The sequence below is a fragment of the Dryas octopetala genome, chromosome 4 (genome assembly GCF_963921425.1).
Source record: "Dryas octopetala chromosome 4, drDryOcto1.1, whole genome shotgun sequence".
NCBI lineage: Eukaryota > Viridiplantae > Streptophyta > Magnoliopsida > Rosales > Rosaceae > Dryas > Dryas octopetala.
The window spans coordinates 22,291,570-22,312,586 of record NC_141369.1 but is presented as its reverse complement, the minus strand read 5'-3'; the positions used below and the strand labels follow the sequence as shown (position 1 = coordinate 22,312,586).

The following is a 21,017-nucleotide window of genomic DNA, read 5'->3' as shown; positions in this document are numbered from 1 at the left end:
TAGTTTTCATCCATTTGGTCAACACAGACTGTGTTTGATTGCAAATTTAAACAGAAATCTAAATGTAAGTAGACATATCTTTTTTCATAGATGTGACCTCAAATACGAGTATGTGTTGACCAAATGAATTAAGTAAAAGAAGTACATGAAGAGCAGTACTAAACATTTGTAGTACTGCCCCTGTGGATTAATTTGTGGCTTGGCAAATGAATTCAATAATAAAATATACTTTACACAGTATAGCACACATGTGGTTGGCAATGCAATAATATATAAAAACTAGCAGAACAACCTGAAGTGAATATGCTACAAGTGCACATGATAATGAAAGGAGAATCAATCTTATTCTTATAATTTATTAATCAGGAGCCAAGCTCTATATTTTTGTTAAAAATTGATATTACACAGAAAAAAAAAAAAAGTGTTCATAGGTATCAAAATTTTCTTGCTCATTCACATAAGCTTACAATCACATATACATTACCTACCAATGACTATTTTCACCAATCATCACGCTTGTCATATTGTCACAATCAATAAATAAGAAAAATCATGACATGATATCTTCTTGTCTTAGTTGCTACTGCTTAAGCTGCTGCTGTTTCCATAATTCCATCTGAATAATACCACACCTCAAACTCCTTTCTTGAATCTGTCCGTACAAAATCAAAAGAAAATCATAAAGGTGTTTAGCCTTCACTTAATGCATGCAAACCCAGATTTCGTACAGTAACAAGTCACTTTTGATTTATTACCTCTAGTGTGGATATGGTCCTGAAAAGCTCAAGGCACTCCTCTAAAAGCAATTTTTCTTGTGCAACCACCTCTGCTAATTTTGACAGTGATGAAACAGTCTGTTCGGCCTGTTCAAGAATCGGCTTCAATTGTAAGTCCATATTACATAAATGCCATGTAACAATGTACTATCACATACTGAAGCATACCGAGGGTGAGAACGTAGACAACATCAACTTAATGGAAGCTGTGAGATCTGAAGCATGTCGAAGAGCGAAGGCAGCTGATTGAGTGTCCACCTGCATGTTTGGTTTTGTTAGAAAAACATAACTCTTTGCCCAAAACAAAAGCTTACACTCAGTTCCCTTTGGCCTACCTCTGCACCTTCGATGAGGGGTACCCTGCAGACAGCAGAATGTAAACACTCTTTCATCACAGAAATTACTGCCATGTGTTGCCTTTCCATATCTCCCCAAGATTCCAATGGCTTAAGCTACACAAGTCACAGACACATCAATCACATTTTAACACAGGCTTTTGTCACAATATTTTACTGATTGTGGTTTGCAACTGACTTGAGAATGGAGTATAAATTTCAGCTTCATCTCAAGCTTTTCTTTCTGTAGCTTCAGTTTCTTATGTAGCACAGAATGTCGCAACTTTAAGAGACCATCCCAAGCATATAAAACATTGGTCTGCAAAAATCATTGGGAAAAAAAAAAAGCATTTCTTAGTTATGGACTATGATAGCCTCATAATCACATAGACAATAACAGAGAAACCCAACATCATTAGAATTTCATGCTTAAAAACTCAAAAGCAACATCACACACACACACACACACAAGCCAAGGCCTGCCAACATATGCCAAATTACAAAGTAGAATAAGAGATACCTGTGCTTGATCAGCTATGTTGTTATTGGCAATATGAGCTCTAGCATTCGCGTACCGCCACTGCATGAATCTGTTATGAAGTAACCGAAGTTGATGACCCGTATCTGTCATGTTATGGCCCGAGACGGAATTAGACCTTACTAAGGAAGATTTTTTACTCTTGAACAAGTCCAACCCCAAGTTGAGCAACTTCTCCACTCCCTTTGCTCTTGAGGGACTAGAAGGAGGCTTCAAGCTCGAAAACGACATTGGTTTTCCCTTGCTTTCCACAGACATAGGCGGTGATCCTGACCTCCCCGGCGACAATGCCCATTGTGTCATCGCGCTCTTAGACCCCGACAACGAATTAGCCCTCTTCATCACATTCTTTATGGTGAACTTGTTCAACCTTGGAGAGTTATCCGCTGATGCTGGATTTGGTATGCCATTCATGTACTTTGAAGAAACCTCTACGCCCGATTTTCTTGAACTCTCTGTCCAACTCCTTCCCATATTTGGAGACTCCATAGTTGTCCCTGAACAAGCATCACTGCATTCTGATCCCGAATCAAGAGTATCGGAGAAACTCTCCGATGTTCTCCGAGATGATGATTTCTGATACAGAGCATTTTCATCCACTGAGAATCTTCCAGGAACTATATTGGACAACGTACTCGCAGACGACGAAGAGGAAGAGGACGATTTTCCAGGAAACATGAATTTCTTCGTATACCTCATAGACCCTCCAAGAATGGGTCTATGATTTTCTTTGACTTTTTTGTCTTTCTCTTTCTCATTCTCAGAGGAACTCACCTCTCTGCAACTTCTGTTTCTGTCAAAGAGCGAGGCCTTACGCTCGAGATGATCTTTGAGCCTCTCGTTTCCAAGGTGGTCGGCCAGAGTGTCCAGTTTCTTGTTTGAAGAGGGCCATAGTCCGCGGATAGAGCCCGAGTGGTCAAGCTGGCTTTTGGGGATTCGGGTATCGGTGAAAGGCGAGATGGGTTTGTGCCGGACCGCCGAGATAGCTTGGTTTGGAGATGGGAGTATGGATTCAAGCGAAGTGGTTGTGCTTGGAGATAGAAACCGTGAGCTTACTTCGCGGGATTTGGGTCTTCTTGGTTTGTGAGATGGGTCTGTGATATTCACCTCTGGATTGCTGTCATTCTTCATTGTTTGTGCTTGAAATTGTGTGCGTTTGTGAGAGAGAGAGAGATAGCAAAGAGAGAGGTGCTTAATTAATTATATAAAACAGAGGAAAACAGAGGATTGGGTATTTCGGAAACAGATAACATCAAAAACAAACAACCCACACTTAAAATGGCGGCAAATTAGATTCTGTGCCGGCATACGAGGGAGGGGGTTTGTGGGATATCGGATCTGAGATTACTTACATGCCCTTGTGGGCAGTGATAGGAGTGATTGTGAATGTGATGCAAAGAGACCTTAGGAATTAGGAGACAAATACAGCAGTAGCCAGTAGTACAAGTGTTGGCGGGAGGGTTAATGTGTAAATCCCATTGTGCCGGCAGTTGAGAGGGTAGTCTCATATAAGAGAAACAGTCAACTTCAAATTCAATATTTCTTACTACCGGCATTTCATCACAAGTGGAGCTATAAAGATGGACAAAAAAAAAAAAACTTAAAAGAGTTTTTAATAGTATGAAACTAAGGTTGCAAGTTATGGATATAGATAGACATATGACAATATATATCTCATAAGAAAACATTACCTTAGTTTAGGATTTTTTTAAAATATGGAATGAGCTTTAAAAAAAAAAAATTAAAATAAAAGTGAAAGGTTGTTGAGTGATAACTTCTCACAAAGTTACTATATATTCAAAATGAGTAACTTTTGGGAAATGTTGTACCTACTCATATGGATGCAACTTATATTCAAAGAATGACACTCTCTTAAATACACCAATGGTTATTAATTTGCCCATACTTGCCCCCCTTCCTAAATTGGATGTCTATTTTAGATTCTAATTCTCTGAATGAGCTAATAAACCCATGAGTCACATGAGAGTATATATGAATTAATAAAAAATCTCTTTTGAAATGGTGACTAGTAAATTTTATATTTGATCGAAAGATTATGTTAAAAGGATATTGATATACTGAAAAATAGAACAAAAAATAATAGTAATGGTGATTAGAAATGTCCATACAAACACATAAAAAGTGGAACTAGAAACATTAACACTTGAAATTGAAGTTGACTAAACAGAAAAAACACTTGAAGTTGAATAATTTGCTGGTGCATATGCGGTAGCTCTTCAAAATAAATAAAAGATATATTTAAAAAAAAAATTAAGAAAAAGATCCATTGATTTTAACTACTAAATTTCAATAATTTTTTAGTTTAGGTACCAAAATTAAATAGCATTTTAGATTAAGTACTAGTTGAAAAGTCAAACAAAATAATAAAGTAAAAAGGTACCACTACAATAAAAAAATAAAAATAATATTACATCACAAATATAACATTAATTTATACTATATTGTATTAAAAAAAAATAAATCCAGTCACAACTTAACTGTGACTGTCTTGGTAAATTGAAAGAGACAACTCACACCACTATATTATGTATTATTTTGAGTAAAAGTATTATTTTGACCTCTATTTATATTATGTTGTTGTATAATTTCTCTAAAAATATTCAATTAAGTCACAACTTAACTGTGACTGTCTCACAACTTAGATATGACTGTCGTTCAGTCATACCTAAATTTGAAATTATGAGTGTTGTACAGTTACAACTAAATGTGAAGTTGAGACTACATTAGCAAATTTCAAAATAATATAAAAGGCTCAAGGACAATTTTGTCAAAACCTTATAAATTTTAACTAACACCTATCATATGTGAACTAAAAGACAAAAATATCAAATATAAAAGGCTCAAATCAAAGAGACTAATATATTTGTGACATAATCAAAAAAATTACATTTAAATTTGGTATTCATGCTATACTAAAAAATTATTTGAATTTAGTATTTAATCACAATTTTCTATTAAGAAAATAAATTATATAAAAAACATATGACTCACCAGTCTCACCAATCACCATGACAAGTTGACGAGCAATCACGTATGGTACTCAATCGCAATGCTCATCAAGTCTAAATTGCTCAGTCAACATCGATATGGATGTTGTGAAAAAAGTCAAATTTTGGGTGATAAGTTGTTGGGTTGGGTTCACAACAATTCACATCATCACAGATAAAACCTGATCAGATTAAGCCTCTAAAGTACGACGTAAAAACTAGATTTCATTGGTCTGCCAAAACTCTGATCCGAAAGCTTCTCATAGAAACCAGTTTTTTTTTTTTTTTTTTTTTCTCTTGTGGTCATTGCTTTCTATAGAAACTGACAAAAACGTTCAAAAGCCAAAAAAAAAAAAAAAAAAGGAAACGCCGTTGCCGGGGATCGAACCCGGGTCACCCGCGTGACAGGCGGGAATACTTACCACTATACTACAACGACTTGCTTGCACTCGATGGCTATTTTAATATATTTATACGTTTATTACAAGACATGCAAAATAGTATACACATTATAGTTTTATAGCTTAGGCTAAGCAGGATTTTGGTAGGCCGTGAATTGAAGTAACCTGAAATGTCTTGCCATCCGTCAATCAATTGGAACTGAGTAGCATGATAACCAAAGATAGAAGCACTACTGGTTAGCCTTTACATTTTTTCATTCCTGTATGGTTGCACCGATGTAGTTGAAACTTGAAAGAATACATTGTAAGGAGGTGAAAGAATATAACTCAATTACAATTCCACAAGGAATTGAAAATCATTCATTAAATTAAATAGAATGTGAGACATCCTCTAGAACTTGGCCTCAACCCATACCAGTAAAAGAAAACCTGGCAAAATCCTATGTACTGCTGCAAAAGAGATCAAATTATATTAAGTTATATTAAGTAAAGACTGTACCACAGATACAGCAGAGTTGTTCTCCAAGAATAGTGGTTAGCATTAACAATTCTGAATGATTTATATTAAGTAAATCATCTATACTACAACATAACTAGAAAAAGAAATACCCATCTTACAACTACTCCCCATGCCTGATCTTGCAAAATCATACAAGCATTCCTGATCCCAAAAGAATTTACGTCTCCTTGTGCACCAAATCCGCCGTGGTAGAGTAGAAACATCCATGTCTGGAATCAATGAAAATTGCATCGTTGCAATAAAGGATGACTATAATCAATAAATTTCTCCCAAAGAGGCTTGTACTTTTCCATCCCAATCTTCAACCACGGCTTTGAGTTTCCATTGTAGTGCAGCACAGCACCCTTCTCTATCAAATGAGGATCAACATTTGTGTAGCCCAAACCTAAAATATGCCATGAGGGATCCAAAGGTTCTGTCAATCCATAGAACGTCAACAATCCAGGTGGCAATGTGCCAAGTTTCCACAATGTCCGATCTACATTTTTTTCCTGCCAGTAGTGGTAGATGCCAGTTACATTCCTTTTCCTCCACTGTACTAAATCAAAAACATTCATCCCAAATGCCCATCCACATGCATCAGGATCAAAATGTGTTCTTATGAGAGGGTGAGAGTAATTCAGATATTTATGGTATCTGTGAAATGTCTCCATGCATGTCTCCACTGCTCCATTGACATTGTCATTCAAATCAATGGAGAACAGACCAGACAGATCCTTCTGAACCACAACATCATCATCAAGAAATACCACCTTCTTCAGGGCAGGAAAAACTTCTGGAATATAAAACCTCAGATGGTTAAGCATAGAAAGATACTTTGGGTTCCGAAACTTGATTGGCGTCCGACCATCATCATTATGTCCAGAAAAATAATAACTTTGAGTTTCAGAGTCTTGGAGCTGCTTAAGCACAGGAACATAAGAAGCATTTAGCCATGTAAAATCCTCAAATTTTTGAACCTCGACGATCACTCCTCGAAAGCTGTTTATAGAAAACCAGGCCTTCATTGCGGCATAGTTGATTTCATCCGTTACAAGATGGAAGACAACCTTATCTGGATTTTTGGAATTAATAGAAGTTGAATTGACCACAACTGAAGTTGCCAGGATGTTGTCAGAGAAGACACAGAAATGGTGGAGATGGTTATCCTTTAGTTTCATGTCTATTTGCTTCCTGTCCTTAGGCTTCCTCTGTATATTTGGGTTTCTGAACCATTCACTAGTCAGCTGAATACCAAGGCAGTAGAGACTTTTTGGGACTTCTTCAGCAGCTATTTGCCCATACTTTGAGCTTTTCTCACTCACAGAACTCATCTGTTCTTCTAGAGCTTGGATTTTGGCTTTCAGTCTCATGATCATGGTTGCACTATCATAATGGAGCTGCTGGGCTTGGTACAGTACAACTGCCATATCACGGATTGCAGTTTCTGATTCTGTAATTGTCAGAGGACTTCGCCTGGTTGCAGCATTTGACAGCAGGATCTGCGAATTGCGGATCTGGGCACTTAATTCCCAAGCAAATTGAAGGTTGTTGCTTTCTTTGGCAATCACAACAAAAGCCTTTGCCAGCGAAATTTGGTCACTGAGTTGCCTGGCAACTGACTTAGGGCTCAACATTTCTTCAGTAATGTTAAGGCCTTCCATAATCCTATCATGCCTGTATCTCTGCAAAAGGAAGACAAGCACATATTATCTTAATTTTGCAAAAGAAAATGGGAAAAATGGAATATCTATCATTTCCTCTGCAACAGAAAAGAATGAAACAAAAATTTAATTTGTCCTCCAAAAGCTTGAAGGATGATAATGGTGCCACCAGATAAGACCAGGTTCCAAGCAATCTAGCATCCAGACCACATGATTTGTGTCATGATACAATTCCAATACAGCATGTTGGGATTTAGAGAGAGTTCTTATTTTTACTGAAGTTCTATTAATTGAAAATCAACATCAAGTCTGAAAATTAAGCACTACTTTCATTTGAAAGTAGATTATCAAGTCCAATTAGTTGTCTGTATGAGTTAACTCTCACCATGCCACATTTAAGAGTGATGTGTAGTCTTAAAATTTCTGTTCTGGACACCATACATTCCTTCTTCCAAGTAACTTTACAATGACATCTAAACAAATGTTCCTTGACTTTGTGATGATAATAAAATTTCTAGAGTTTGTTTTATTTTTTCAATAATCAACTGTAGAAATTTTGCAAAGATCCATAATACGACCATACTAGTTTGAAAACTTGAAACACTCAGAAAGACAATTAACCAGGTGCATCCATATCATTCAATAAAACTAAGCCCCTAAAATGCAATTAATGTGGGCAACTATCACAATTCCCTGGTCAATACAAGTTGGCATATTATCGTATACCTTAAATCCATCTCCTCCCTTTACATAACATTTCAGTCAAATGACACTGCAATCCCTTACACAAACCAATAATTCTTTTACTACTCTTCTGGTATAATCCCTTGCGACAATCCACATAATACTAATTTATAGTTGTAGTAGTTAGTTCCCTGCTTTATTTCTATGTCATAGGTACACCATACACATAATAGCAGTATAGACAGTGAGCAGTAATGGGTTTTGTTCGCAAATAAATTTTGTGCACTCTACTCCTATAACATGGAAAGGAGATGTCTGATCGTTAACCCATTCCAGGAAAACTTGGATATGATAAGATCATGTGAGATGACGTCTAGATCAAGCTAAATCCCAACTAAATAACACTTCAATGTCTCGCATGAACACCGAATATAAAAGAAAAAGAAACTTGAATTTTAAAGTTTGCATCTTTTTGTTGTTTTAGCTCCTGAACTGAAAACTACATTCCCATCAAACCATTCAACAGTTCCATTCACAACCCAATTCAGCTTTTCGTACCCTGAACTCCCAAGTTACTCAAAAACCCAAAAACCAATACTCAAATGCCCTCACTTTCCAAGGAATCAAACAGAGCTCAAACACCCAACAACTTGATAAACAAAGCAAAAGGGCAATGAAGAAGCATACCGTGGTTATGGCAGGGCGGGACTCAATCTGATTCTCTTTGGTCAAAGTGAAAATGAAGAGCAAAACGGCAACCCCACACAGTGCCCACCACAAGGCATTCGGAAACCGCCTCCTCAAGGGCCTCCGAAAGTCCGCGGCCCTCCGCCTCATTCTCCACCGATTCCAAATCTGAAGGAAGAATGGAAATCCGTTTGTTTCCCGAGAAAGTAGCAGCGGTGTGGATTATTTGAGTGATCGGATCGCGAGGTGGGATCAAATTTGAGGGAATGGATTGGATCTTATGGGGAGACTTGAGAGGATTATTGGGATTGAGAATTGGGGTTGTGAGGGTTGAATTGTGTTGGGTTTTGAAGGGGCGAAGATCTAGCGAACACTGGAAGGTAATGACAATGTAGTAAGAATGGAGGAGAAGCTTGTCTTTGTCAGTCTACGTTTGCAGACAGACAACGACGGTTGGGAGCTAGCTTGTATAATTGTGTGGAGTGTGTGGGCACGGCTTCTTGGATTTGTCTAAAATCTCATAATCTAATGCTTCACGCCAGCTGATTGAATTCTTTCACTGTTTTTTTTTTTTCTTTTTTCTTTTTTTAATTCCTTCTTTGGGCATGAGATGAATAGATAATTAATTAATTCATTAATCTTGCCCCTACGGCCCTACCTTAATGCGAGGGTTACTCTCTGAGACGAAGCATATTATATACACTGGACATTTAACCCAGATAAAAAATACATTTAATTCCTCACATGAAAAAATAAAAATAAAAAGAGACATTTTGATTTCTAGCATTCACATTGAGCTTGAGATGCTAACTTTAATATGGAATAGTGATAAGTGATTCATCGCGGAAATGTTAATCGTTTAAAAAAAGTTTAATCACAGTTAATGTCGATGAGGTGTAGGCTTGTATCATTGTTGTGCTTAATTTGAACCAAAAATATCAAATTCTTGAATGTTTTTCCCTTTTTGAATTTAAGGTTTTCATTTTTCAACATTGTTAAGAAATCCGATCTTTTTGTTGCCTGTTTTATTTTACTTTTAAATGTTTTTTGGTCATGAAAATATTTCCTAACAGAGCCAAAAGGGAGGGCAAACAGTACATAAACAGACAAAATGGACCAAACAAAATGTTGATACACAGTAATAATTCTCCTTCTCATTCGATGACCAATCAGATTATCAAAACAGAGGCTTGCAATATATAACATAAAATTATCACAACAATGACATAAATAACTTTGTTTCATTTTTAATGGGGACACTGACAAACCTAAAAGAGCATCTAACTGATAATGGGACCTAAATGATACTCTTCAAAAAGGCTTATGGTATCCTTCTACCTGAAACAGAGTATGGACTAGAGCGGAATAACTAACAAATGGGAGTTTAACATACTTGCCAGAAAGAGCACACCTTATGCACTCCAACAAGATGAAAATGTACACAAACGCCACGACTGCCCAATATTCTATGCCGAACGTACCATTGAAGTGTATAAGCGGCAGGAAATTGCTTGAATACCATACCACTTGAAGCAAAGTTTCTAATAGCATGGCCGTGATTACATGATACCTAAAGAAGTGAGGCCAGTCTTTCTTCTTCACCACTCCAAAATATGCCCCAAAGAAATATAACATTGTGAACCAATATGGTAACCTCTTTATTGCTCCTGGGACATAATAAACCAAATCTCCAAAGGATTCATAGTGTTCTGCGAAGGGTTGAAGATAAAACCCAGTATCAGACATCTGCAAAGCTATTAAATATGGGAGACATGCTAAAGTTCTCCACCACCATTCAGGCTTCTCAGTCAATTTCGGGAAAGGTAAAGTTGGTAAATTGAATGAATTATCCTTTTTTGCTTGTGCCAATGTCGAAGACTTGCGCGGTCTGAGTAAAGGGGATATTTGGTGTGACAAGCCACTTTGATCCCCCCTTAGCAATGTGGAAGATGCGGCAGAAAGGTGCAAACCTGGCAATCCTGAAAGTTACAAATTTGGGAACTACATGAATATAAACCATCTCTAAGATGCTCTTATGCAAGTATATGCAATTCATACCCATATGGGAAGAAAATGAGACTTCATACATACCAAATAAAATAAGCTATCAGAACAAAAACAGCATATCTTAGTTTCAAATTAGTTTCTAGGATCTACGCCTCTTTACCACAAGACCACAGATTGACCTGATGGCATCTTTCTATTTCAATTTAACCTTTTGTAATAGAAACAAGAATGATGCTTGACAAGAAATTTGATATACCCCTGGAAGACCAGGAATGCAGATCGAGATTAGGTTGTTGTAGACTTCTGCTGCTTGACAAAATTATAGGCCTTGCATTCAAGTTAGATGTGCATGAAACCCTGTTGGGCTTGTTGTGTCTTTTTAGATTCACATCCTTGTACCTAGTAAAAGACCAATACAATATATTTAACATGCGGGTTAGGAGCAGTTGAAAGAATCATAACATAAGAACCCTTTTGCTTCATGGATAGAATGCTGCTAAATAATTTTCTCTACTATGGAAAACTATAAGTTTTATTAATTATTACATAATAAAACACATGAGGGATACATCCTAAATCATTCAGACCCTTAGCAATAAGGTGGATCTCAAGACAATAGGAAAACAAAACTGTCCCATCTGAGTAAAAATACTCAAGAAAAATCTAAGCAGTAAGAATCTGTCTTCCATGGCTCAATAACAGGGTCTCACAGAATCTCTAGCATTACAATTCCATAAGAACTATATCTATATCTCCATCATCATTTCTTTTTCCAATTAGAGACTCAAAAAACTGTCTTCAATTTTATTTGGAACCATGTACGGCATGGCCCTGCTGATTGTAAGAGTACAAACATGGCCTATTGGCCTCTCCATTTGTTTCGTAACCACTATCTCATCAAGAAGCCATCTATTTTTTATTTTAGCACCCACTATTTTTTTCTTTTGTAGATAGTAGATACCAGAAAATTTTGAGTAAGAGAGTGCTCCACTCCCAGAAGCCAATAGAGATAAATCAGCACTTTAACCAAATACCCCAAAGACTTATATGCCTTCCCTATGAAAGAATTTGGTCTACCTACAAAGCATGTTCTAAATTTCCAACACAACACATTAATGTATTGCAAAGTCTCCCTGATCCTCTAAAGAATCTAAACTGAACCAAATTTATGATAACCTTTTCGCAAGTAGCTATGAGATAAATTGACAAGGCTTCAAACATTAGCTAAGGGAAGCCCCCTGCAAACATGACAGGGGAAAAAGCTTAATAAAAAAAAAAAACTCACTCTGCTTCAAATGGGCCATAATATTTGCAATATGTTATATAACTCTAATTCAGACACACAGAAAAGGGTAAATTGATACTTAACCAAACCTACTTTTCAACCTTGAATTCAAGCTCACATGAAGAGTGCTTAAATACCGACTACAAATACAAAAACAATTTCCTAGGCAACCAAAATTTATATAACTGATTCAAATCATATAAAACAGAAATGCAGTTACCAAACACATTTTCTCATTTTCATTTTTGCAAAAATGTTTTACAACAATGCTTTTAGAAAATGATACCGAACGGGCCAAGGAAATCGAAAAGAAAAAACGCCAAGGAAAAAACCAAAATTAAATATTTTTTTTTTTTTAAACCTAGTTTTCTTCCTCTAAATTTTTCATTTCACATAAGAAACAATTTTAAGGATAACAAAACGTTTTCTCGTTTCGTTTTCTTTTTTCGTTTTTTCATTCTTATTTTGGTTGTGTTTTATGAGGAGAAAAGTAGGTTCAAGAATGAGCGTACCATGAAGCAGCAGGTGAGGCAAGGATGCTGAGGCGGCTGCCCAAGGCGGTCGCCATGGCTTCTCTTTTTACTAAATTGGAGTTTGGAAACTAGAAAACGTGAAAAGATAAATGATTGTTTTCGAACTTAAAGAGCAACTTTCAGATCATTTCCAAAATATAATTTCCCGTGTTTTCAACTCGGCGCCGTCTACTTTACTTTCCATGCAAGAATGTGGCCAAAACTCTTATTTTGAAATCCTCAGGGCCTTTTTTTATATTACCGGAACTTCTGAGTCGGTGCGGATTTTCACTTTTTCTAGTGGGCGGTAGCATATTATACGATATATGTTTTAAAATAAATAAATAAATAAAACTCTTGTATTCTTTTCTTTTTTTTAGTCTAGTAGTATTTAGCTTTTTAGTAGTCCAAAAAAAAAAAAAACTCAAATATGAAAGAATGATCTCCTTTACATTAATAATCTAAATAAATGTTGGTGATGAAAAGGAGGTTTCATTTAATGATGAGTTTGTTTATTTAAAAAAAAAAGTACAACACACATTAAATTTTATTTGACACATTATTTTTTTTTATTATATTAGAAGAAAATCAAATCATTATCTCATCTACTCTCACCATTTGACAACTCTCAAAAAATTGGAGGCATTATTTGATAAGTAAATGCATTATCTTAAATTAAGTGAGTAGCATTCCATAACAATAATCATTTTACTTTTTTCATGATTATAATTTTTTATTTTTGTTTGACAATTATATTTAGAAGTAACTTGTAAAAAAAAAAAAAAATCTTTTTATAAATTGAGAACGACAAGATTTTCAAAGAAAATGCCAATCAAGAGTAAGTAAGCAAATTACCAAGAGAACCTTGTCTCATTTGTAAAAATAGCAAATAATGGGCACCATGGGAAATATAAAAAGATTCTTTTTATTTTAGGGTAGGAGGGAAATAGAAAAAGAAATAAATGAAATTTTGACGTTCTGGACTCTTCCAAGTTCCAACCGATAATAAATAGAATAATAATCCTCCAGCAATTCCAGATATTAAATAATGGTGATTTTACATTTATCCGGGGGTTTGGTTTTGGTTCAGAAGATGATTTGCATAGGATACGGTGCGTTTCAGTAACTGATTCAGCAAACCCCCCAAAGCTAGCATTCCCTAGTATCCTTAAAAAGGCCTCAACAAGTCCTGTTGAGTTGATGATATGAGTAGGATGAGTGAGAAGGGCTTGCACGATTTAAACGCCTCTTTCTGTATCTCCATGCCACTTGAATTCGCTTTGCTGCAAGACCTCTCCAATACGGTGACTCGTACCTATAGAAAACCAGAGACCACACTATTCATCAAGCACCTAAACAAAGAGTTTACTTGCTTCTAAATTGAGAAATACAAATACTGATGGTAATCTACATGGTTCTCACAATGCTGTTGGCATTTCTAGAGTCTAGACAATGAACTCAATCACTAGTAATGAGCTTAACAAAATGAGAGCAAAAAGCAGCTATATCACATAGAAAACAAGAAAGTCAAACCTTATGGCTCCTTGAACGCGTGGATTTCGCAAGAATCTTGCAAAGCGACTGGTGAAGTCTTCAAGGTCTGCAGCTCGGAGTGAAAATGCTTCTACGTTAGTTAAGCACCTTACCATTCTGTTGCTGAGCAATCTACGACCAGGGATCCTCACTTTTTTGCCCATCCACCCAACAAAAACATGTTGAATAAGTATGTTTTGGTACATTCAGGCATATATCTCACTACTACTACTATGAGTCCAGAAGACCCTTCATTAATTAGAATAGTGTACACAGGTGGACAACCATCAAAATAATACCATTGTTTATTGTAGGATGCTCGAGACACCATGTGAGAAGTTCCTCACCGCAGACATCCCCTTCATATAAGGAAACAACAATCCCATCCTCCCCAATGCTCTCCACTTTTCCACGCACAATAAAAACCATCTTCTCAACCAGACCTCCTGGATACAAAATTTTGCTTCCTTTGATGTATGTCTTTTGTTTTAGTTTCTCACAAAGTGCATCTGAGATAGGATCATCCATCAGGGCAAAAATCCGAACCTGCAATTTTCTTGTCAGTTATCGGTACAAACATGGAGCCAGTAATTATCATATCAAGATCAGCATTGCCTCAAACAATGCACATCATTTTAATGGAATCAATAGAGAGTTTATGAGATGACCTCATCAACAAGCACATCTTACCTTTTTCACAAATTTGAAGAGATGGCGTCTTATATCTCTTTGAAGGTCTTCAGGCAAATTCTCCAAAAGCACTTCTTCATTTACACCTCTAGTGGCAGACCAATTATACCGTTCAGCTTGCCTTACTTGCCTACACCATGGCCAATATATGGGTCAAATTGCGAATAAAAGCCACATAACAGACTTGACATATAAGTTTTTTCATGAACATATTATGTGCTTAGAGTTCAATACGTACAAATTAATAATTATAAATGTTCAAACTAACATATCTAGAGCTCACTTGAAGTTTAATTCAAAACAGTTCTATAATATTATTGTCAGCAGAGTTGCCATCAAACACTATGGTGCCAAAAGCCAAAATTTTGAAGCACAAACGTAATCTAACAAGGAGAAAGTTACACCATTTGGTGATTAGGATATAAAACAAAATTACAATAAGAGTATACCTTCTTAGTTCTTCTGGCAAGTGCCGATAGCTCATCCACCGCTCAACATCACGACGTCGCAATAACATCTCGAATCTCCTGAAAGAGAAAAAATCCCAAAAACGGGTGGTGGGGGGAAGAAAAGAGAGGAAATAAAGAAATGAGAAAGAGCACATTAAAAAAAAATCAAAGGGGAATTGAACTATAAGTCTATAACAAAGTCTGAAATTTCACAGGTACATAATATAGTCTGAAAGTAATGCATAGTGACATACTTTCAGTATAACTATATTGACACGTAAGAACTGAATATACAGACAACCATAAATGACATCCTACTGTTATGAAATTATTTTTCTAGAGTTACTGCAATGTGACAATAATTTATTTTTCAAATGTACAGGACAATGTTTTTTATTGGTATTACCCTTACATTTTATTCAAATGGGCCATTCTGCAATGTTAGATACTACTGTTAGTATGTAGAAGACTTAAGAAGCAGAAAGTAGTGGAAAGTAGTACCTCCGTCCAAGAGACTGAAGAAAATTCTGCATATTTCCAATGAGAAGAGCAAAGAGCAAGAGGCCCAGTCCAACAATTGACATGGTAAAGAGGACTTCCCAAACAAAATAGCTTGGAATTTGATTTCCTGCCAGAGTGCTGATTTGCTTCATAAAATCACGGGAGATAATATGTCATCAGAAGGGGTAAATTTAATTCAAGGAGTCATAATAAAATTAAAAGAACAGGGACGAAAGTGAATCTTCGTGAAAGTACAGGGACCAAAAGTGCACTTTGGCCTAATGAAATTGACCAAATCATCATATAGACTTGCTAATTGCTATCAATCATTTTGAGGAGTATTATACCAAACTAACTCTTTATACTAGATAATTATTATTTTTTTTTAGTCTCTCCAAATTGGGTGTGTGTGTGTGGGGGGGAGCTGAATTGTCACAATGATGATAACAAAATAAAATTTGCAGAGGCAAATTCACTTCTATGGTGTGTCAGTTCATTTCTGGCCTTCTGTGAATTTTGTCAGGAAATGAGCTTTATGGAATAGATTAGTATTGTCAAATGCCAGTGGAACCATAGTACACTTGGAAACTTTCCCACATATAAATCTTGATGATTGTTTTCTCACCATCTTTGTATCCTAAAACTTGTTTGACTAGAATCTTCACAACAGAAAAGTAGAAAGGAAGGTGAATTCTATATTACACACACATGTATAGGCAGCATGAGTACAATTAGCCAAGTATGGAAATATATTATGAGTATACCAACAGTCGGAGATATCTCTAGTACACACAGCATAAGATAAGGTGTGATTTGTGAGGTACCTGGAATCCCCAAAACAGTGAATATACATATCTAGTTATTATGCTATCTTCTGTAGTGAGATTGACAGCTTGAACGTAGATTCCATAGGAGAAACCCTCTTCAGTAAAACAAGCAGTAGCATTCTCATTGTTTTTCCATCTAGGCCACGATGGATCCGAAGCAAAATTTTTAGTACTACCCTGCCCACAATCTATGAATCTTGAGCATGAAAGGATTCCAGAGTTACGGCAGGCATCTCGAAGACATTGATTAACCCTCTGGAACAAGAAAGAGGAGTAAAAAAGAGGAATTAAACAAATAAAGGAACTCTTCATGCATGTAAGTTCAACACAAATCTTTAAATAATAAAAGCTCCTCCACACACCTGTAAGCCAAAAAGGTACCAGCAGGACCCGACAACATGGCCAGACAAAATGAAAGAGAGAAGATTTATTATAAAATTTGTCCATGCTGACTCGAAGACGAAGCCATTTGGAGTCTGGCCAGCAAGCAGAGGTAGAAACCTATACAACCTGGGTATGTACTGAAGAAGAACTGCCATGCGTAGAAGATTCTTTGCAAGATTTGCTCCAGATGATCCCAAACTTTTCGGTAGAACTTGCAATATTATGATCTGAAAAAAAATTTAAATCTACTAGCTCATAGCAACAGGAGAGTAATAATATAAAAGAAGCATGTACCATCACATGGTGGCGTTTGTAGACAAAATGATGGATACAGGAAACATAAACAAAAAAACAAAACTAATTATAGAAATAAAAAGGCAGAATATCATTTAACTTGTATTATTAGAATGATCTAAGTATCAGCTTAAAGATTAGATAAACAGGGTAGTTAAAAAGGAAAATCCTTAACCTCACATAAATTTATTTTTTTTGGCGCGGGGGGGGGGGGGGGTGTTGGACACATGAAGCTCAAAGATCTAATTCAAATAATTGCACATCAAACATATCAAATAAGTAGGTTAATGCCAGAAAAGAAAATGAGAGAGAGAGTTACTTGAGGAAGTGGTAAAACAATAAATAAGTCAACAATAAAGTATCCATGGAGGTAATTGAGAGCAATTTTCTTTGGTTTGTCCACTATCTCTCCAGCACCAACCACTCTAGACTCAGGAGGCACATAAGCCAACCTAAACTGCCAGAAGTCAATTTTGATACATTAGTGAAGACTAAAATTAGATTGTAAACCATCTTGAAAATTTTTTTCTCAATAATAAAAATTTTAAAACAATCAAGGTTCTAACATATGACCCAAAAGAAGAAATATTTATTTTGAGCTACCAAATTAATAACCATATATTCATAAAACAGACAATTCTAAAAGGAGGGTGAAGCTGTTACCTGAAGAAGCATGTCCAAAAAGTATACTAAGTCAGTCATAGTTCTGAAAACTACTATTGTTGTGGTCATGGGCCAGTTGATAACTATGCACTTGTTATCCTGCATTATAAGAATGTAGATACCAGACAAAATTAACAGAGGAGGAAACACCATTTGCATCTAAAGCATTTATCAAACAATCAATAACTCTTTGATACTGCGCCATCATGCTCTTACAGTTCCTTCACTAGACCATATATAAATGGAAAAGAAGTTGCATAGCATTCTTGTTGGAAGCAATATTTGTCAAAGTTTCAGTGTCAAAAGCATGGGCCAGGCCCTATGCAGAAGAACTATTTAACTCCCAGATCTAGCGCATTCTGATCATAAAACCACATTATTTGGTAGTTTCAGGATTCAAAGCATGTTTATCTCTGTATATATTCAATCGTTTAATGCAAACATATATATCATATTAAAGTGACTCCAAAAACATAAAGAAAAAGATAGGCCTCCCCAACAAATGTTTAGGGCCCCTTTTTTTTTTGGACAGAGAGCCCAATTAAAAAGTTGGAGAAAACATTGATTTTAAATTATTCAAAGTGCAAAACCAATGAGAAACGATGATAATTCCAAACTGTAATATGTGTGTTTATAGAAAAAGAACAATAGAAGAGCTAAACTGTTGTTCAGAAAGAAGAAAAACAAACCTGTTGTGCAGATAACAAGAAGAAAAACAAAGGGTCTACAAAAATCGCCACCAAGCAAGCTATGACAAAGAACTTGTTCCATTGTCGTACAACCTTAGTATGAGGTTTCATGACTCCTGGAATATATGGATGCAGAAAAGAAAAAGATCTTTTGAACCAGCCCTTAACATCACCATAGAAAGCATTATGGAGCTGCAGAAAATCACAAATCACAAAACTGAAACTGCATAAGTTTCGTAGTTAGTAAATACATTAACAGCAGTCTACATGGTTAAGCATACAGACAATAAGACATTACAAAGTCGACCATAAGGAATTTTCCTTGGACTTCTTTTCTTTCTTTTTGTAAGGAAAACACAACCAAAGAATACAGGCCTTATTAAAACAGGGAACACGCAAATTGAAATAGATGGAACTAATCTCCAAGATACTAATCCCCCTCCACTACCAAACTTCCCATTGTAACAAGTCATCAATTCAAAAGGTGACACCAATGAACTTCCAAGGAGAGAGAACAAAAGGCCAGAGGGCAAAAAGCAACTACACAATGTACAAGTCAATGATCAACTGAAGATAAAGTAATTGATGACACAACAAGACAACAGACAGAAACAATCATCACTGCCTTTGATGACATAACCAGACAACAGACAATAAACAACATCACTACCACCTTCAAGAGAGGCTGAGCCTCTGCTCTGAATCAAAAGAAATAGAAGTGAAATAACTAAACATTATGGTTTACGTACAAAAGCAAAAATAACCATGCATCATTATGGTTTTCATACATACAAATAAAATACATAAAGAATTAACCCTCATAATTAAACACCTAATGCAGAAAAAGAATTAACTCTAGCGGAAGAATGAAAAAAACCTTAGCACTGAAAAAACTTGAAGCTTTGGTGTTTTCCTGATGAGCTGATTTTATACTGTGACAAGTTGAGCAAATTGTGCAATAAGGATCACTGCACGTTCTAAACTGCTGGAATGGAACACATGCATGCATGAATGGACTTTCTCTTTCACTCTGTAAGGAACCTGTATGGTCTACAAGGTTACTTTTGGTTCCACTGGATTCCATGGAATTCAAAAGAATGGAACTTGATGTATTCTGAGAAGTGTATGCAAATTTCTGGAATTGAGAGTCTGCAAGTTCATCTGATAATTGCGAAGGTAGCATTGGTACATCATCATTTTCTAAATCAGCCATTTGTCATGACGAAAACCTACAAAAAGGAAAATAACAAAAAGTAAACAAAACAGACATACTAATACTATAAAAATATGCAAAATGGATTTCAGTTTAATTATATAGGAGGTCAGGAACACATAAGGCAGAATCAGAATTATTGTAATCTGAAATGCCATTAAATACTAAAGTGATTTTAACTATCAAATGTTGTGGAAAATAAGTGCAGCACATGCCAACTGAAACTGGGCGGCCCTTGAAAGTTTCAGACCTTCGCATACACCATTCAATTTTCCTTATCAGTATATCATGATAATTAAGTAAGCCTCTCCAATAATTGACAAGGGTGGTATCACAGGGATTACATGTTTTCGGTTGAATATAGTTTCTATTCAAGCTTATGCTTTATATGCAGATCATCGCAGAAATTAGTATGTATCTAAGCACAACTTTCAAATCATTCTTGTTTCTAGAGACAATTCGCCTCAAATGAAAAATCCCTAAACATAAGTATCTCCATATGGAACAACATCATAATCTGAGTTCATGCATCCTCTCCTCAAATCTCAGTTCTTACTCAGTGTTAAGTTAAAATTTCAGTTCTTACTCAGTAATGTTATCTATGATCTGATTCAGAAAACCAAACAACAAACAAGCACTAAGAAGAATGATAACGAAGTCAACACACTGGAAAACACAATTCAAGTATGAAGTGATTACATTACCAACAAATTAATAAAGACAAAAAAAAAAACACACATTTGTTCTAATTCCCTGTTTTCACAAAAAATCATAGTAGCATACATTGAGGCACAGATTAAAGAAAGGTGAAACAAATGGATTCTGAATAATCAAAACAACTACTAAATGATTAGAAACAAACCTGGTAAGAGCTGAATTCTCTAACAATGGTGTCTAAAACTGCATCACTGAGCAGTCAGCACCACACAGAAACAACACAATGCCCTCTATTTAAAAGCAATTTAAGTATGTAAATTAGGAACGTCTTTTTTGGCTTTGTGTTTGGATGAACATGTGATGTGTAGGTATAAAAGAAAGGAAATGACTCTTGGTCTTGTATAATTCTATTCGCACCCAACAAGGCAACAACCAAACCATTCTTATAAAACAGGAAACAATAAATTTGGGAATCTTTCCCCAATAAATGAGTTTGTATCCGTTTAGAGAAAGGTTTCAAATGCATGTAATTATTGAAAATCGTGTTTCTATTTGCCTTAATTTCGTTCAGATATACAAAGTCCCAAGTGTGGAAAAATGCAAAAAGAAAAAGTTCAATATTTTTTTTTGTTTCTCTGGTCAGCTGTGAGTATGTGAGTGACTGACTGGGACCGAAATTGAAAGTGACGAGAACGGAGATATCGATGGGTCACTCTTGCCG

The 21,017-nt window shown here is 35.8% G+C and overlaps 4 protein-coding genes and 1 non-coding gene across 5 annotated transcripts; all 5 read right to left on the bottom strand.

Moving 5' to 3' along the window:
- Window positions 1-550: 550 nt before the first annotated feature.
- On the bottom strand, window positions 551-2,780 carry QWRF3 (QWRF motif protein (DUF566)). The gene is given in 6 exon segments (XM_086242350.1): window positions 551-652; window positions 756-863; window positions 945-1,034; window positions 1,112-1,228; window positions 1,311-1,430; window positions 1,632-2,780. Coding segments are annotated over 6 exon segments (1,686 nt in total).
- Window positions 2,781-5,024: 2,244 nt separating this feature from the next.
- TRNAD-GUC (transfer RNA aspartic acid (anticodon GUC)) lies at window positions 5,025-5,096 on the bottom strand. The gene has a single exon. It is a non-coding gene; the product is annotated as a tRNA-Asp (tRNA).
- A 407-nt stretch (window positions 5,097-5,503) lies between these two features.
- Window positions 5,504-9,065, bottom strand: GAUT10 (galacturonosyltransferase 10). Its single transcript, XM_086239578.1, has 2 exons — window positions 8,593-9,065; window positions 5,504-7,242 (listed from the first exon to the last, which is right to left on the bottom strand). Exons 1-2 carry the CDS (start codon window positions 8,740-8,742, stop codon window positions 5,794-5,796), a joined length of 1,599 nt encoding a protein of 532 aa, XP_086095704.1. The 5' UTR covers window positions 8,743-9,065; the 3' UTR covers window positions 5,504-5,793.
- Window positions 9,066-9,776: 711 nt separating this feature from the next.
- On the bottom strand, window positions 9,777-12,516 carry LOC147288272 (protein TIC 20-IV, chloroplastic-like). The gene is made up of 3 exons (XM_086239579.1): window positions 12,397-12,516; window positions 10,856-10,998; window positions 9,777-10,571 (listed from the first exon to the last, which is right to left on the bottom strand). Exons 1-3 carry the CDS (start codon window positions 12,450-12,452, stop codon window positions 9,904-9,906), a joined length of 867 nt encoding a protein of 288 aa, XP_086095705.1. The 5' UTR covers window positions 12,453-12,516; the 3' UTR covers window positions 9,777-9,903.
- An 850-nt stretch (window positions 12,517-13,366) lies between these two features.
- Window positions 13,367-20,792, bottom strand: LOC147288271 (putative cyclic nucleotide-gated ion channel 20, chloroplastic). The gene is made up of 13 exons (XM_086239577.1): window positions 20,502-20,792; window positions 19,304-19,655; window positions 18,427-18,618; window positions 17,738-17,836; window positions 17,394-17,531; window positions 16,759-17,007; window positions 16,394-16,651; window positions 15,570-15,715; window positions 15,069-15,146; window positions 14,620-14,749; window positions 14,229-14,475; window positions 13,930-14,080; window positions 13,367-13,711 (listed from the first exon to the last, which is right to left on the bottom strand). The coding sequence occupies exons 2-13, from the start codon at window positions 19,637-19,639 to the stop codon at window positions 13,576-13,578; spliced, it is 2,160 nt and encodes a 719-aa protein (XP_086095703.1). The 5' UTR covers window positions 19,640-19,655; window positions 20,502-20,792; the 3' UTR covers window positions 13,367-13,575.
- Window positions 20,793-21,017: the final 225 nt, after the last annotated feature.

Coding starts and splice junctions, on each gene's coding strand:
- GAUT10 (XM_086239578.1), bottom strand. CDS start 8,742: ATGAGGCGGAGGGCCGCGGACTTTCGGAGGCCCTTGAGGAGGCGGTTT. Junction 7,243..8,592: donor CCCGCCCTGCCATAACCACG/GTATGCTTCTTC, acceptor TTCCTTTTGCAG/AGATACAGGCATGATAGGAT.
- LOC147288272 (XM_086239579.1), bottom strand. CDS start 12,452: ATGGCGACCGCCTTGGGCAGCCGCCTCAGCATCCTTGCCTCACCTGCT. Junction 10,999..12,396: donor GCCTCACCTGCTGCTTCATG/GTACGCTCATTC, acceptor GTCTTTTACTAG/GTACAAGGATGTGAATCTAA. Junction 10,572..10,855: donor GCATTCCTGGTCTTCCAGGG/GTATATCAAATT, acceptor TGTAACTTTCAG/GATTGCCAGGTTTGCACCTT.
- LOC147288271 (XM_086239577.1), bottom strand. CDS start 19,639: ATGGCTGATTTAGAAAATGATGATGTACCAATGCTACCTTCGCAATTA. Junction 17,008..17,393: donor TTGTTTTACCACTTCCTCAA/GTAACTCTCTCT, acceptor ATTTTTTTTCAG/ATCATAATATTGCAAGTTCT. Junction 14,476..14,619: donor TCTTCAAATTTGTGAAAAAG/GTAAGATGTGCT, acceptor AGAAAATTGCAG/GTTCGGATTTTTGCCCTGAT.